At 44.5% G+C, this 16,491-nt stretch overlaps 1 protein-coding gene across 1 annotated transcript in view; it reads right to left on the reverse strand.

The window, feature by feature from the left end:
- The window catches only part of fryl (furry homolog, like), a 59,328-nt gene extending 52,308 nt beyond the window's left edge, over window positions 1-7,020 (reverse strand). Inside the window, 2 exon segments of the mRNA XM_084011081.1 lie at window positions 4,548-4,613; window positions 6,483-7,020. Coding sequence (XP_083867207.1) covers window positions 4,548-4,613; window positions 6,483-6,702 — 286 coding nt within the window. The 5' untranslated portion in view covers window positions 6,703-7,020.
- Between the last annotated feature and the right edge of the window lie 9,471 nt (window positions 7,021-16,491).

Here is a 16,491-nt window from a genome sequence, read left to right on the forward strand (position 1 = left end):
ACACCTCAAGCTCCACACCAGACTGAGATACTAGCCTCCGCAGGCGCTGGTTAACGGCAGCATCCTCAAACTGCGCTGAGGAAAAAGAGAAGAAGCGCCCGCTAGTTTGTTTTCCTCTGTCGCCGTGTTCACGGAAGAGTGAAACAGTGCTGGAAGAAGAAGAAGAAGAAGAAGAAGAAGAAGAGAGAGAGAGAGCATAGCCTGGCTAGTTAGAGAAGTAGTCCACCCGGCGCCGGCTGCCCACTTGCCAATCCACTGAGTCCCTCATCCCCCCCCCCCCACCGGTTCCACCACAATAAAGATCCAGAAAAGGACTGCGTGAGAACTTTTCCTCCAGATCGAGACCAAAGACAGAAGTCTTAACAATGCACGGCGAGATTCCCTCTCCTCTCCTCTTCCTGTGTGTATGTGTGCCCGTCCTAGCCCACTAAAGCGCTGTCAGCCACCCTCCGCCTCCCCCCCACCACCACCGAAAGCTCCCTGCCTCCCCATTGGCTGGTGAGCAGCCCCTCCCTTTCCCGGGGCCAGCTCTTGTTCTTACACTGATGCCTGCTCTTTTTTTCCCCTCTCCGGGGGTGAGAGAGCGAGGCTTGTTTCGACAGCAGACAGAGAGGGAGGGAGGGAGTGTGGGGGTGGGTGATGATGTCATCAAAATGCTGCGAGTGTTCCCTGGCTCAGCAATGCATACACATGTTCAGAGCTGCTACCGTCTCTCTCTCTCTCTCTCTCTGTCTCCGCCTCGGCCTATCAGAACAACACTTCCTGTGTGAGCTCCACGGCAAATACTGATGCGTCATCCCCGGACTGCAGTGGGAGGCAAAAGAACGGGAGGATGGAAGGGAGGGGAAAAAAGGATGAACATGCTCCCATCAACTAGAAGTCTAGTTAAAAATATTATTATTATATCCCCTAAATTATGTACTTCCATCTTCAAAACAACAAAAAAGTTGCTCAAACTGCACTCAAGATGGAAGTTTCACCAGGTTCCTGGTCTTCGGTCTCGGGGTCGGAGCTTCCTTGGGGGATCAGAGCTCGTCTATTTTGAAGTAACCATTCACACCCGATGGGAGTCACGGGCGTTGCGTCATTACATCACCCTCGAGCTAGCAGGCAAAGTTACACACAGGATGAGGCACAAGACCAGACCAGACGGCAATTCATCTGATGTTTTTTGTTAATCCCTCACCGACCTTACCTTTAAAAAAAAGAAAGATCCACATGACATAAAGCAGCTTGTTTACACAATATTCTGAAAGGGGGTCTCTCTCTCTCTCTCTCTCTCCCTTCCTCTCTCTCTCCCTCTCCCTCCCTCCCATGTCCTCCGCTTCACAAGTTATGCAAAAATGAGGCAGAGCTCATTGCAAACAAACAAACAAACACAAGACGCTTTGTCAGAAGGTCCCGGCTGGTGCTGCGCCGCCCCGACGCAGGCTTCCACTGCGAAACGCAGAGTAAACAAGCACTGATTCTTTCCGTCGCACAGTCGCAGCACTTACAAGTCACCTCGTTTTTAAAGTCGAGGACATCACGGGGAAGTTTTGGATGCAGTTAAGCTACGTGAGCTATGTAAAATCAACAACAAAAGGTGTTTTGGAGGATTTATATTAAAAGAGAAAGTCATGTCCTGAAAAGTGTATTTTCCAACAATGGTTGAACTCCTTTGCACATTTGTTTCCTTTTTATATTCTTGTGTTTTTTTTAAATCAAAAGATATTTGGAATTCAGCCGAGTCAGACGACATTTTGCTCCTCCTTGATTGAGCGAAGAAAAAAAAAACGTTCATCGTCATTTAAATTCTGTTCCCGGACACAAAGGGGCAGCAGGTCGTGACCAAGCAGCCGAAAAGTCGAATATCTTAAACACCTCTGAACACCCAAAAGCCACCGGCAGGTTGATCTTTTCAACGTCCCATCCGGTCCTTGAACGCATCATGTGTGAGGATTGCTTCAAAAAACCGTATTCTACATTTAAACCCCCCCCCCCCAATAAACTACTTTTAGTAACTAAATCCTGTAAAAGACAAAAAAAAAAAAAAAAAAATTGTGCAGCTCAGTGCGAATGAGAAGCAACGACCGAGTCAGCTGAGACCAACAGTCACATGACCAAATCTCTGAACCGTCAGATCAACTACAGGCTGTTCATCTGCATCTACACAGAGCAGAGAGGGTGTAGAAAGATATACAGATAGTTTATAATGTAAAGCATGCGATTCCTTGGGTAAATATTGGATGTGTAGATTCCATTGTTTTACATTTTCTTTGTAAAATAAATTATCAACGAAATTAAACCTTTTTTAATGATTTATGGCATTATTCTCTCCATGAATGTCCATAGAGGTGCAGGACTTGTACATCAAAGTGTAAAAAATTAGGCCACAGTGACAGAAATTTGTCTTCTTTTTCGTAATTTTTACTTCCACTGATACTCGGTATCATAGCATCCAAACGCAACAAACAATCGTCGCTGAAAATACCCCTGTGACTCTCAAAAGCTTTCAGAAGAGCGCCTGCTGTTTTCAACTGGGAACAAAAGGTCTGTTTTTGTTTTGTAATATAATATTAGATAATAAAACACACACACACACACACACACACACACACACACACAGTTTCCTAATAAATGTAGCCTATTAAATGCCTAATATACATACATTACTTTCCACCCTTCAGGTAGCTCTCAGTCTCAAGCCCTGGTGTGGACATTATGTTTGAAAGTTCTTCATATCGTCGGCCTTTATCGGCAAATCAGCTCACATATAAACACCCGGAGAGCTCTGCAGGTGCTGTTTTCTGTAAACCGGCTTCATTGTTTAAGGAATGCCAGAGAATGACATGAATAACATAGTCTCTCTGGGAACGTTACAGCTAGGCGCTACTGTCTAACAAGAGCTGACGTAAGACTTGAAATAAACAACATTATAACAGACTTCCTGGAAATGAGGAGCTCGCTGATTGAATAAACCCCCAACGAAATGGGGGGGCAAGTCATAGTAGCTCCCATTCACAAAGATGGGAGCGGTGGCTGACAGCTAGCCCATCCTGGCTGCAGGCAGGAGTAAAAAGGGAGCTGGTCCTCCCAGGAGCCCCACAGGGGTGGAGGATGCATTTCCTGTCCTGGCCTCTCTGAAGGGCAGTGGTGGGAACTATAATCGATAGGAGCTGTAATTCAATCCCTGACCTCCCTGGTGGTGCCTGGGCTGCAGAGGACACGCCATTTAGATCCACCGCAGCAGTCTGGGCGTGCAGCACATCCCTGCAACCTGCATGCCTCCTAGCCTCCAAGCGCTCCCCCGAGAGAACCAGCTGTTTCAAAAACTCCCTCTCCTCACAATTATCAAACTCTGTACATTTGGACGACGCTTTCAAATCTGTTTTGTTTTTCATTTTTTACACATATCGATTGGCCCCATTTTCTTCTCCGGTATAAGCTCTTTAGCCATGTGACTGTGAATAATCAGAAAAAAAATCTTTATAAATAAACTTCTTGCACAAAATCACAGACGCACTGAAACCCCCACAATGATTGAACCTTTCTTCTCTGCCGGAGCTGAGAGTGAACAAACTCATTTTCTCTGATTTGCCTTGCAAATCAAGGAGAGGCACCTCATCTTAACAAAGTGTCATTCTTAGCTCGGAGGCATATGAAAACAACAGTGGAATCTGACTTAAAACTCATCTTAAGGGTGCAAAAAAGGGTCTCGTTACTCAAAGCACTTCTTCAAATGAGCCGTCGTTGGGAGAGCTGGTTGGAGAAAGAGCTCCAACAGTGACTCAAGGCATTCGTCTTCCCAGCTATGACACAGTGTTCCCACTAAGTGCCGAGTCTGCACCATTATTGGGGGGGGGGATCGTTGGCAAATAACTACTTAAACCCGATGAATAAGTCTGCCCGCCTGAGATACACACCCATACAGACTCATGTTCCGTCACAACACTCCCACCATCTCAAACAGGAAACCTGCTGCACCCGTTAACCAAATACCGACGCCATCGAACCCTTCCCAAAAAACCTCCTCAGCTGTACGTCGATGATGTCACCGGGTGCGAATGAAGACAAATGGCAGAAGGAAAAGAGAGGAGCACCACCTTAAAAGTCAACTCAGGCTATGCCAGTTCTGCAACAAGGGAGTGGTTGTGATTTAAACTAATTATACCCGAGGTATTCATGCACAACAACATCCCTATTAAACCCTCCTCACCACAACTACTGTAGAAGAATCACATCCAGGGCTGCATGGAACTATTTCCCCCCCCACTTTCTTCTGATTATTTTCTCCATAAACAGATTCATCATTTGGTCAATAAAATGTCAGAAAATAGTGAAATGTCCATCCCAGTTTCTTAAAGTCTTTAAAACATCTTGTTTGTAAGTCCAAAACCCAAAGATATTCAGTTTAATACGACATAAAACACAGAAAAGCAGCATTTTCTGCAATGTTTTGCATGAAAAACTACTTTACATCATTAATTGATTATCAAAATTGTTGATAGACTCATCGGCTAGTCGACAAGCTCTAATCACACCACTTCTTATGTTACGTAACTCACCATCGTGATCTCTGCCACCACGATCACGAAGGAAAAAGGAGAATTTTCTAAAACGGCGGATGTTTCCTAGTTGGAAAGACAGAAAAATGGAAAGATTTGAACAATCCGGTCTGCAGGAATGTCGTCTATTTAATGTGAATATCAAAAATATCACCAGCGGCCGGAAAAAAAAGCTGAATAAAAGCAGTTACCGGGCTAAATGAAAATGTATTTTAACAGATACAAACCAGGCCTGTTGCTGCTATTGAGGGTTAGCTTAGCTAGCTGTCTTATCTAGAGGCCAGGTGAGTCCAGCAGGGGAGGGAGGGTTCAGTTCTTGAGCAAACAGCGAGCGTGCTCCGACAGGTAGGACTGCAAAAAAGCCACACTCATCGCTCGCCACCGCCGCTGAGGACTGGCCGGCCTGCACGCACACATAAATCATACGTGCACACACACACACACACACACACACACATCGACTAAACCTTTAACTACCGTATCCATGGAGACAATAGCAGACCTGCTTCAGAGGATTAACAATGTCAGCGCAACACATACTTTAGAAACGCCGAGATGCACATCGTGGTCACGACAGCGGTCTGCCTGGCGTGAATGTCATGTGTGGATAAATGTACAAAAAAAATACATTTTAAAAAAGCGAGCCACTGTAAAGCACATGGGGAAGCAACTTGGCGCCCAGTGTCTTGTTCAAGGACACTTCAACATGAGGAGGAGCCGGCAATGGAACCGCCAACCTTTTGGTTGACGACAAAAAGCTGTTCCGATATGAGCAAAAAAAAACGACAAACAAGAACCACGAACCTCAATATGTAATATGATAACATGAGAAAAAAATACCTTTAAAGTGGTAACAGGATCCATGATGTTAAAGGAGCATTAATTGATTAAACACACTGCTGGCTAACGAGGCAAAGATGACAAATGTTTCTTACAGCGACCAACTCCACTATACGATCCGACACAAACAACTCCTGTCTCCTGACAAAAACATGAGTTTATGTTACAGAAGAACACGTTCTCAAATTCTGATTAAATGGAAAAATCTGCTAATGCTAATTCTTGTTCCCATTATGAGAGCAGGGCTGGAACGCACCAATTAATATTCTGCAACAGAGAATCCAGCTGAGAGTGTGTTATAGTCAGTGTCCATCAAAATGCTCATAATTCCCTCTCTAATCACTCCAAGAACTGTACTTTCCTCGCCAAAAACTACATTTTACAAGATAACTCAGGGGTGGGACTCACCTGAGGCCCTACGATACAATATTATCACAATAATGCTCTTATTGCAATATTGAAGAGTATTGTGATGACAAATATTGTGATATATTGCGATTTATTACCTTTTTTCAACTGCAAATTATGCAAAACATGTAACTTCCTGTTAATCCTGCCAAGATTACCGATGACAACACAAGGGAAAAAAAATTCAATCGTCACCAAAAGTTTTGTATTTGTATTTGACTATTAATAGTTTTTCACTATTTGGCGTCCCTTTATGGAGCTTAAGCGTATCATAATGGAACTAAATGCAACCTCCCGTTAGCATTAGTTGCTGCAAACAGCCAACGTTAACTAGCTCTCCTCCTGCCGATTTCAATGCAGATTTGTTGTTCACAAGCAGCAAGTAGTAGCGTTATCAATAAAAATAAAAAATAGGCTGGACAACAGTGTTTAACCAGTGTTGACACATGTTGTTGTTTGTGTTGTAAATGAGTTCATGAATGACTTGAAAGCATGATATCTTAGACCTCTCCGATACCCGACCCTGGATTTGAGGCTGTATTGGAAGATTTTCAGACACTGGAATCGGAACAACTCTAATGTTAACAAAGCTTCACAATCACTCAACTGAAAAGAAACAGCACCTGTAAGAGTAAATTAGCAGAAATGAACACACTCAACTACTGCGTGGATGTGCAGCCCGAGTACCTTTGAGGCGGGTTCGCTTCCTGCGGCCGGGCTTGAAGGGACCCGACCCCGGGTGTAACTGGGTGATCGGATCCTCCTCAATGGTCCGTCCCATGGACATCAGGCCCAGCCGTTTCATGCGAAGGAGTCGTGGACCCGTGTCCCTGGGCAAGGCGCCCCCATGGTCCCCGGACCCCTCCCCTGAGTGGATCCCCGGAACCAGGCTCTTCAGAAACTCCATGGTCCAACGAGACTCGATCACTCTACTCGGGTGCGTAGTCCAACCACGCCATGCTCCCGTACGATCTGCCCGTCTGCCTCATCTACCCCATTTACAAGCAGGCAGAGCAGTCCACGTCTCCGGGCCGCTACCTACGAGCAGCCGATCCACGTTCACTCACCGTCGAGGCCCATATGCTGGGTCCTCCCCACCGAGTCCTGCCCCCCTTCACAGACCAGACCAGACTCTACCTGGCTTTGTGGCGAACCAGCTTCTCCCTCTCTGCTGAGTTACTTCAGACAAGGAGTGAGAAACTTCTCACGCTGCAGCGATTACCTGTCAGCTCACCGCGAGCAGAGGAAGCAAAACAGACATGGCACTTTTTTTTTTTCGTGCCTCGTGATGTAATTGTCGAGTGGGCGGGGCTAGTGCTGCGAGTGCCAAGTGCTATCTGGGGTGGGACTAGAACATGTTCCACAGGAGATAACGCAAGCCTGGGCCGCCGGCCAATCACAACAGAGACGATGCAAGCCACACCCTGCCTCTGCTGGTGTGTGTGTTGTAGAGACCAAAAGGGAAGGAGGAAGATTGACAGACACTTTGGGAAAGTATAAAAAGCTCCGTGGAGCTGGCCCTGCCTGCCTGCCTTCACTGATAGCCCTTATCACCGACGGAGCGGCGTTACTTGTTAGCGTTCATACACAAAACACAAAACGCTTGTTTGCTTTGTTGCCAACTTGCTCAAATAACACGCCCCGTCACCCCTTTGCTTTCACTTCTGCCTCCACTGGGCCAAGTTACTATGAAGAGAAGCAGAATGGGCAGAGTAATGGGGGGGGGGGGGTTTGGTCGGTTAAACGGGGTGATGACAGACTGCTGCGCTCTGCTTGGCTGCACAGATTGTACCTGCAGCAAAACCCAAACTCTTCCAAATATCCTGAGTGAGTGAGCGAGCGAGCGGGACTACACTGTGCTGACTCGTAAAAAAAAACTGCCTAAAGAAATCATCAATTTGCTGTTCTGTGGGACTGAGGGCAAAAAATAAATAAACAAATGAATGTAACGTTCTGCAGAAATGTTATTTGACTGTACAACGCCTTGAAGATAAGCCGAGTCATCATTAGGGCTGCATATATATTGTGATATAAAAAAATAAATACAGGAAAATTAATGTAATGTTAAATGCATCCATTAAGCAAAACAACTGTGAACTTTTACTTTCACTTTTACTTGAGTAAAGAAGTTGAATGAGTACTTCTACCAGAGTCTTTTTGTATCCGTACTTCAACTCAAGTACAGATGTTTGTACTTTTGATACCTGAATGCTAGCGAACAGAATGAGAATTAAAACTCAGTTTTGCGGCTTTTAAGGCTCTTTTATCTCATTATTTTTGGTTCTGTGGTAAAACGTAGATTACATGGATGAGTCTGTCGCCATTTGTTGTTTCCTGCAGGACGAGGTGGGTTCATGTCACCGCCTGTTTTGCGTGTAACAACGGAGGCAGTAAAGTAAAGAAATGGCTGGTCAGTCTATTTTATAACAATGCATATAAAAAATGTCCTGTAAATTATAATAGAGAGATTATAAATTAACACAAAGTCACTTTATGCATCAATGTGTCCCACGGTCCGGTATCAAAGCAATAAAAAAAAAGAAATGGGTCAAATGACTGTGCCAAGGAGCCAACTAATTTATTTAATGTAATGTTAAGCAGCTTCTTTATTTTAAGAACTTTGCCGTAAATAATGCGTCGTGTTAATTATCGATGCAACTTCTGGAGCAAGGAGGGATGTGATGCTCACTCCTTAATGAAATAAAACTAAATCTAATCCTATAGAGGCTTTCAGCACATCGTAATAAGCATTTTAATGAAACAGTTTGTGCTCAAGGGCTGTTCGGTCCCTGTATGACCGGAGCAGGAGCTTGGTTCGCATTGCCGGCAGTAAGTCAGACCTGTTCCAGGTGCATGTTGGACTCCGGCAGGGCTGCCCTTTGTCACCGGTCCTGTTCATTATTTTTATGGACAGGATTTCTAGGCGCAGCCGTGGGCCGGAGGGGATCTGGTTCGGGAGCCACTGGATTTCATCCCTGCTTTTTGCGGACGATGTGGTCTTGTTGGCTCCTTCGAGCCAGGACCTCCAGCATGTCCTGGGGCGGTTTGCAGCCGAGTGTGAAGCAGCCGGGATGAGGATTAGCACCTCCAAATCTGAGGCCATGGTTCTCGACCGGAAAAAGGTGGCTTGCTCCCTCCAGGTTGAGGGGGAGTTCCTGCCTCAAGTGGAGGAGTTTAAGTATCTTGGGGTCTTGTTCACGAGTGAGGGAAGGATGGAACGCGAGATTGACAGGCGGATCGGTGCAGCGGCTGCAGTAATGCGGTCGCTGTATCGGTCCGTCGTGGTAAAGAGAGAGCTAAGCCGAAAGGCGAAGCTCTCGGTTTACCGGTCAATCTACGTTCCTACCCTCACCTATGGTCATGAACTTTGGGTCATGACCGAAAGAATAAGATCCCGGATACAAGCGGCCGAAATGAGCTTCCTCCGCAGGGTGGCGGGGCGCTCCCTTAGAGATAGGGTGAGGAGCTCCGTCACACGGGGGGAGCTCGGAGTAGAGCCGCTGCTCCTCCACATCGAGAGGAGCCAGTTGAGGTGGCTCGGGCATCTGCGTCGGATGCCCCCTGGACGCCTCCCTCGGGAGGTGTTCCAGGCATGCCCCACCGGGAGGAGACCCCGAGGAAGACCCAGGACACGCTGGAGTGACTATGTCACCCGGCTGGCCTGGGAACGCCTTGGGGTCCTCCCGGAGGAGCTAGGGGAAGTGTCCGGGGAGAGGGAAGTCTGGGCGTCCCTGCTCAGGCAGCTGCCCCCGCGACCCGGTACCGGATAAGCGGAAGAAAATGGATGGATGGATGGAGTTTGTGCTCAGCAGTTTGTTGTACTATGCATTTAACGGCACATTTTAATAGGATCTGGAAGGAGAATTACAATCAATTAGCTTCTGTTGAACGCCCAAGTAGGCATGTTATTATTTCACAGTTACTAAAGCCAAAAAAATGCATTGTGCGTAAGACCAGTAAGTATGTTCAGAGACGTATTCAGGAAGTGTTTACACCCTCTACTGCAGCGCGTGAAAATTTCAGCGAGATGATGTAACTGTTTTAGTATACAAGGGCCTGGGAGGGGGAGTGAAAGAAAAACACAAAGAAATAATAATCACCATTCTCTCCACTTCTTCCCCTCTGTGTGGCGTCTCAACAACAAAGAAAACACTGTCCAGTTATTTAGTGATTTGAACTTGGTGGTTTTATTACATTCATCCAGCAGCAAACCTCGACTGCTGCTGCAGAGGAAGCACAGAGTGGAAGAATGCAATGGTGAATGCAGTGCAGCAGTTTTTGCCCAAACTCTGCCCTCTAGAGGCCGGCTGGCAGAAAGCACGCCGAGCACCACAAATTGTTGAAATCTACTGACGAGCCCCAAAATCGCTGGGAAACACAAAAAAAGAAAACACTCAGCAAGATTTTGATGGCAAGCTACCAGAAAGCTCATCAGGGCTGGACTCACTGAAAACACTGCATTCGTGCAAAAGCTGTCAGAAGTTCTGTGTAATGCACTTCCTTTTGCCAGCTCATAAAAATTGCATTTTATTTATTGTTGGATCTATCTTTAAACATCTACAATCCACATAGTGTGTAAATAAAGAGGAACTTCAGGTCTACTTTACAAAAAGCACACAGTCTCAAAAAGATGGTAGTTTTAAGACTGCTGGAGAACACAGACGCTGTGGAAATTGATTTGTAGTTTAGCGTTGGCATCGCTACAACACTGCCGCTGCTGCAAATGGGTGCGTCGTCCATTAACATAAGTGCACCAAACCACGGCGAGGTCTGGAGTGATCGTCTGACTTCTCGCGCTGCGTAATTGGTCTGTTTGAAGATGACTCAGAAGCAGAACTCAATTAAGTTGGTAAGTAAAACTACTAAAAGGCGAGCCATCTGGAGGCAAAGGGTGGAGGAGAAACCGTAGAGAAGAGAAGGAGCTACTGAGACGGTGTAGTTACAGACGGGGCTGGCGCAGCTTTTTAACGAGTAATTCACTCAAGCACTATCAAAGTAGGTCAACCGAACATTTCCAGATTTCTCCAAGCCTTCATCATCACGTCTAAAGTGTTACTATAAAAAGGCAAACATAAACAGTAATACCCAAAGGGCTGGTATCATTAAACCAAATTATGTCAGCCCTACCCTGTATTGAAAAACTTTCAGTAGTTGCGCCGTCGCCTTATAAGCAAAGAAAACAAGACAAACATTCACCTGGAAGAAACATCAAGCGTTTCAACATGCGATCAAAAGCATGGACAGCATTTTCTTGATAAAACAGATTCTCATTGATTGGGAAGTTTGCAGGAAGTGATGGAAAGTAGTAGTGTGTTCATGGGGAGGGAGCTCTGCACCAGACTCCATTTAAAAAAATAAGACTTTTATATGCAAGGATGCTCGTCAGCAAACGGTCATCAACCAGCTTTAAAAGTGATGCGTTTTACTTTTTAAATGTGTGGTGGATCTAACCGATGCCGATGTGAAGAAGAGGTTCATGTGGATTTAGAAAAGTGACTGATAAAAAATATCTGGAAAATCCACAGATGAATACTTCAAGAAACAAAATAGAAACAAGTGTTTATTCAGCAGATGGTCGCTGCCATCGAATGAACAAACATCTCGCCCAGAGCCTTTGCTCCTGGTGAGACAGATATAACGATGGGATTCTTTCACTTTAAATCGTATAAAATTTGTAGTTTACACAAGCAATTGTGTAGCTGAAAGACGAGCATTCTTCATTTTTGGATTGATTAACTCGTTGGGAATATTGCAAAGTATAAACGTGCAAGTGGACTGAAAGTATCAGCAGATTCCTTCTATCATAACACTTAATAAAGGTAATTAACATATCAAAACAACCCAGCTTCCCCCTGTATGATACAATCGTTCAAAATCGTGTGGCATTAATGAAAATGTAGAAATATTATATAACTAATAAATGATCAAATAAATATGTCAAGAAACAAAAGAGCAAAGTACGTTGTATATAGGTTAATCCTCAGGGTCCAACAGTGGTAGAATATCAGAAGACGAGGCCAGATACTAACAAAGTACATTCCCTAACCTTGAAAACCTAATGGTTCAAATTAATTCAATTCCAAAACAGACTACTATTATGTTGCCAAAAAAAACAAAAAAAAAATTCAAGGAGGGACATTTGCTGGGATAGTGCAAGACTGAGGTCGGAGCAAAGATGCAGAGATGCAGAGAGGCTGAGGCAGCAGATCCTGGTCGAATCACTAAATAGAGAGAGAGAGAGTGAGAGAGAGTGAGGGATGACTGATGAGGCACAGATAGCCATCACCCCGGCCCAAGCGCCACAATGGCCAGTGGAGGCAGCTGTGGTTTGTTGGGGCCAGGTCTGTGCTGCTGTCGAGTTTGAACAATACTCCTGCACAGGAGGCCCAGATCCCAATCAGCCCAGGAATGTGGAAGAGGAAGCTCTGGGAACAATGTGCAGCGTTCCTATGCCATTCTGGGTCCCCAACCCGCCCCTCGCTCTGCTTTCAAGCAGGAGAAAACAGGAAGGGGCCGGTAGGCTGTTGGGGGGAGGCAGAAGTCGGGGCTGTGTTGATCACATATCTGGATTCACTCCTTCGCCACGTGATGTCAGCGAGCGGGGAGTTTGGAGGTCCTCATCAGGTAAACTCAATATCAAAACAATGGTTGTACTGCCCTCTAATGGTGCAAATAGCCACCACACTCTGGAGGCCGCAACCTGAAATTATGTAAGCCAGAGGTCTTCAATGTTTTTCAGGGCTTATAGAGACCCGGTGGAGGGACCCCCTATTACATATCATATAAAATCGTGTTCCTTATTAATCCGGGCCAATAATAATATCATATCATAAGTGTAGTGCAGCCTATAGTGCCATGTATAACAGTACTTTGTAATAATGTATGTATACAATGCTAAGCCATTAAAACAATAATTGTTGACAGATTCATATTTTAATTCTATTTTGACATTTCTACATCACAATTTCTCAACAATATTAAACAAACAGGAAGGTATACATCCATCCATCCATCCATCCATCCATCATTTCAGGGACCCCCAGCAGTAACACTGTGGACGCCCCTAGGGGTCCCAGACCCCCTGTTGAAGATCTCTGATGTAAGCCATAAAATTACATTTTAGCTCTTTGTTTAACTGCAGGGAACGGTTTTATTTGGTTGTTTAACTTCATAATAAAGCTGCACTTTCAGGTCATGTTTAAAGGTTTATTTCAACAAAAGGTTTGTGTTGACACTTTTTTTTTTAGCGCAGACAAATATCTGTGTCGAATATCAGTTGAGTAATAATCGCTATTGCTTGGTTTTACAGGTTGCGTCATCAGATCAAACCGGCCGTCAAGGAGTAAAATCTACACTTAATATTAAATAACGATCCACAGATAGGAGATGGGGGGTGGCCAAGAAAGAAATGCTATGTTCAACACAAGACAAAAGACGTGAATCTGGTTCTGGCCGGTCCTGATTGACAGTTGTGAGGCAACCCACGGAGAACTCGGTCCGTCACTGCTGAAGAATGTGACCCGACCAGAGCCCCGCATCAAAATGATCCTCTTCTCTGCCCTGACCAGTTACTGTTCTGAGGTGACGCTCGTCTCCTCCCCGGGGCCACAGGACGATGCAAAACAACAGTTTTTAAGAGGAACACGGCGGTGCAATTCCACTGCACAACCTTTACAGGTCCTTGCTCAACATGACTAATAAGCCAACCGCTCTTTTTTTAGCCTCTTTTTTCAGGATGTTGACCAGAACTAGAGCTACAACGGAGGTTTATATACATAGCATATTTCTGTGATTGTCTTAAAGTGATACCGACTAAAAAAAGAAAAAGTAACACAATGCCAAATGGTAGAAGATAGTCTACGACTACTACTAGACAAAAGCTGAGAAACAGTCAACTACAGAGAGACGGTGTGTCTCATGTTAATCTCATCATCTGACTCTCACACACCATTTTAGATTACTTTTTTTTTTATACAATTTCCGACAATGTCAAGCACTTGCATACGGAGATAGTTGTTACTTTCCAAGCCAGGAAGCTGTGTGTAGATATAAATAATAATTAGGGATGCTCCGATCAGCATTTTTGGGGGCCGATCCGATCACAGGAATCATAAATCGGCCGATACCGATCACAGAATGGATGGGAGAATAATAATAATAATAATAACAATAATAATAATAATAATAACCGGACGGGAACCGGACCGCTACTTTTATAATACAAATGCCGCTGTGTGCTTTCACTGCCCGCCCGCTCGCTCAGCTCCACTCGGGTGGCTGTAATTAAGCTGATGAATGGTTGACGTTCTTCCTGCGCAGCTCGCAAAGTTGCGCAAGTTGTATTTTGGAAGAATCACAGCAGAGCAATCGTTCTGATCCACAGACACGGCACGAGCCTGCAGTGCACACAAGGGTGGCTTTAATTCCATAAAACCTCACCACGTGTCACTAGCGTTGTTTACACTGGACCTTTGACAGGCGCCATGGCCATCGTGAAATTCCCACCCTGCGTCAGGCGCAGAAAAACAGAAAAAATATATAAAAATATGCGATCAGCTTTTCTGATCGGCACTTTGACCGATTACCGATCAACCTGTTTAGGGTCCATATCGGCCGATAACGATCGGCGGTCGATGGATCGGAGCATCCCTAATAATAATCCATGTAGGCCTGACAAATATTCAAAACACACACACACAGCAGTAGTAGTGACCTGTAAAGACAAGATATGAAGATAGCCTCATTCAAAGCCTCAGTCGTAACATTAATATTCAGCTTTCTTCTTGCATGTCTATTTACTTCAGCACAGTTGCAGATAGAGGGAGATAGAAGATTGAAGTATTATGCCATTTGTAGAATCACATTCCAGTGGCTGCGTAGGACCATTTCCAATTTGCGCGGTTCAAAAACAATTTTCAACAACTCCAGAGCGACTACGATAGATGTAATCACTTCCGAAAATCACAACATGTTTTTATCTAATGAAATACTCCGCTTCAATGCACATTTGTTGGCCTTTTAGCCTTTCAAAAACTACCTTTTCGCTGTAGACAAACCGTTCAACGTACACAAAAGGGAGGCGGCACTGACGAGTTATATTCATTAAAATCAATCATTTCAAGTGTCTCCATCTTTGGCATATCTCACGCATTTGAAACGGAAAAGGATATGAGCTCACGATCTCCTCCAGCTCTGATTAATTGATGGATGAATGTATTTTTTTTAAATTAAAGTGTTAAATAGGTGCACAATATGACATGAAATGATATAAGCTTCAAAAGAAAGTTGATTTCATTGTTTTAAAAAGAAATAATTGAATCATGTTAATCACTTTTTTCAACTACAGGTGGAAAATAGCAATTTGCTACAAGCTGGCATACTGCATCTTTTCTTGTTATACAAGATTAATGTCTTATTGTGCATTGTTCCTGTCTTGAAGCGAGGATATATCATAAAATGACTTTGTGAAGCTTCATTCTAAAAACAGCCCGAACCGCAGACGTATAATTAGCATTCCTCACCTCCCGACTGACTGCAGCGTGGACAACATTTATCGACACAACACAAAGTGAAGTGAGGTCGTCATCCAGCGGGAGAAACTGAAAAATGCCAGCGTGAAAAAAAGACTGAAATTTCTACTTGCAAGTTCAGCAAAAGAGATTAATCCAACATACCTTGTTCATTCCCAGACTTCTTAACTTGTGGGTTTGAATAAAAAAAATAAAAAAAAAACCTAAAGTGCAGTGTGAAACACTATAACTGTGACGTACCTTAAGGCCATAGAGCAGGGGCTGACACCGGAGAAACGAGGGCCAATGAGATCACTGCACAAGAATCTGAAATGGAAGAGGAATCATCCATTTTTAACAACAAAGCAGCACAGAGATGAAACAATAAACACAGAAAAAACACTCGGTCATGAATCACCTCCACGGACTAACTAACCCCGATATTTAAGACTAAATAACACACTGGTAAAAGCCCCCCCCCCAGCGGTGTGAAGGCGGCGTGTTGTTGGTGGTGTTGTTGTGGACGGGGCAGACTCTCGGTCACACGGCACAAACGGATAGGTCGACTGTTGGCTCCGGCCTGGTTTGCTCTGCAACGGGACGGGATTAAAACCACCTCCTGAGCAGAGTAATAATCTGAAGATTAGCCGCTACATCCAAGAGGCAGTTGCATAAGCGATCAGAGACTCCAAAACTGAACTTTCCATCCAGTTTTATCGTCACGGCAGCTGAAGAGGACTCCCTTTTTTCTTTTTTGTCCCCCGTCAGGTAATCTCACATCAAAGCCATGCAAATCAATCATAGCTACCATCTGTCTCAAGACTAGAATGTAGCATATAATCCAACTTGAGTTTTTAAAATAGGTTCAAAGTTGTTCCAATACTGATACTAGTATCACAAATGGCTCCAGTCCAGCCAAAAATGCTGGATTGGGTATCGGTGAGTACACCCAGCCTGATATATCCTGTAAATATATCATTCATCAGCTAATTTACGCTACACAGGGACAACAACAACAACACCACCCGCTCCTCGAGATGTCACAGTTATTATCCTGGCTATATATTATCCCCGATAATCATAAAAAATATGCTTAAAACTTTTAAAATGTCACTTAAATACTTGGAAACAAATATTTTCATTGTGTGAAAGAGGAGCAAAGAGGAGCACCACTTTGCGTTAGCTCG

This window comes from Eutrigla gurnardus (genome assembly GCF_963514095.1).
Source record: "Eutrigla gurnardus genome assembly, chromosome: 6".
Taxonomy (NCBI): domain Eukaryota; kingdom Metazoa; phylum Chordata; class Actinopteri; order Perciformes; family Triglidae; genus Eutrigla; species Eutrigla gurnardus.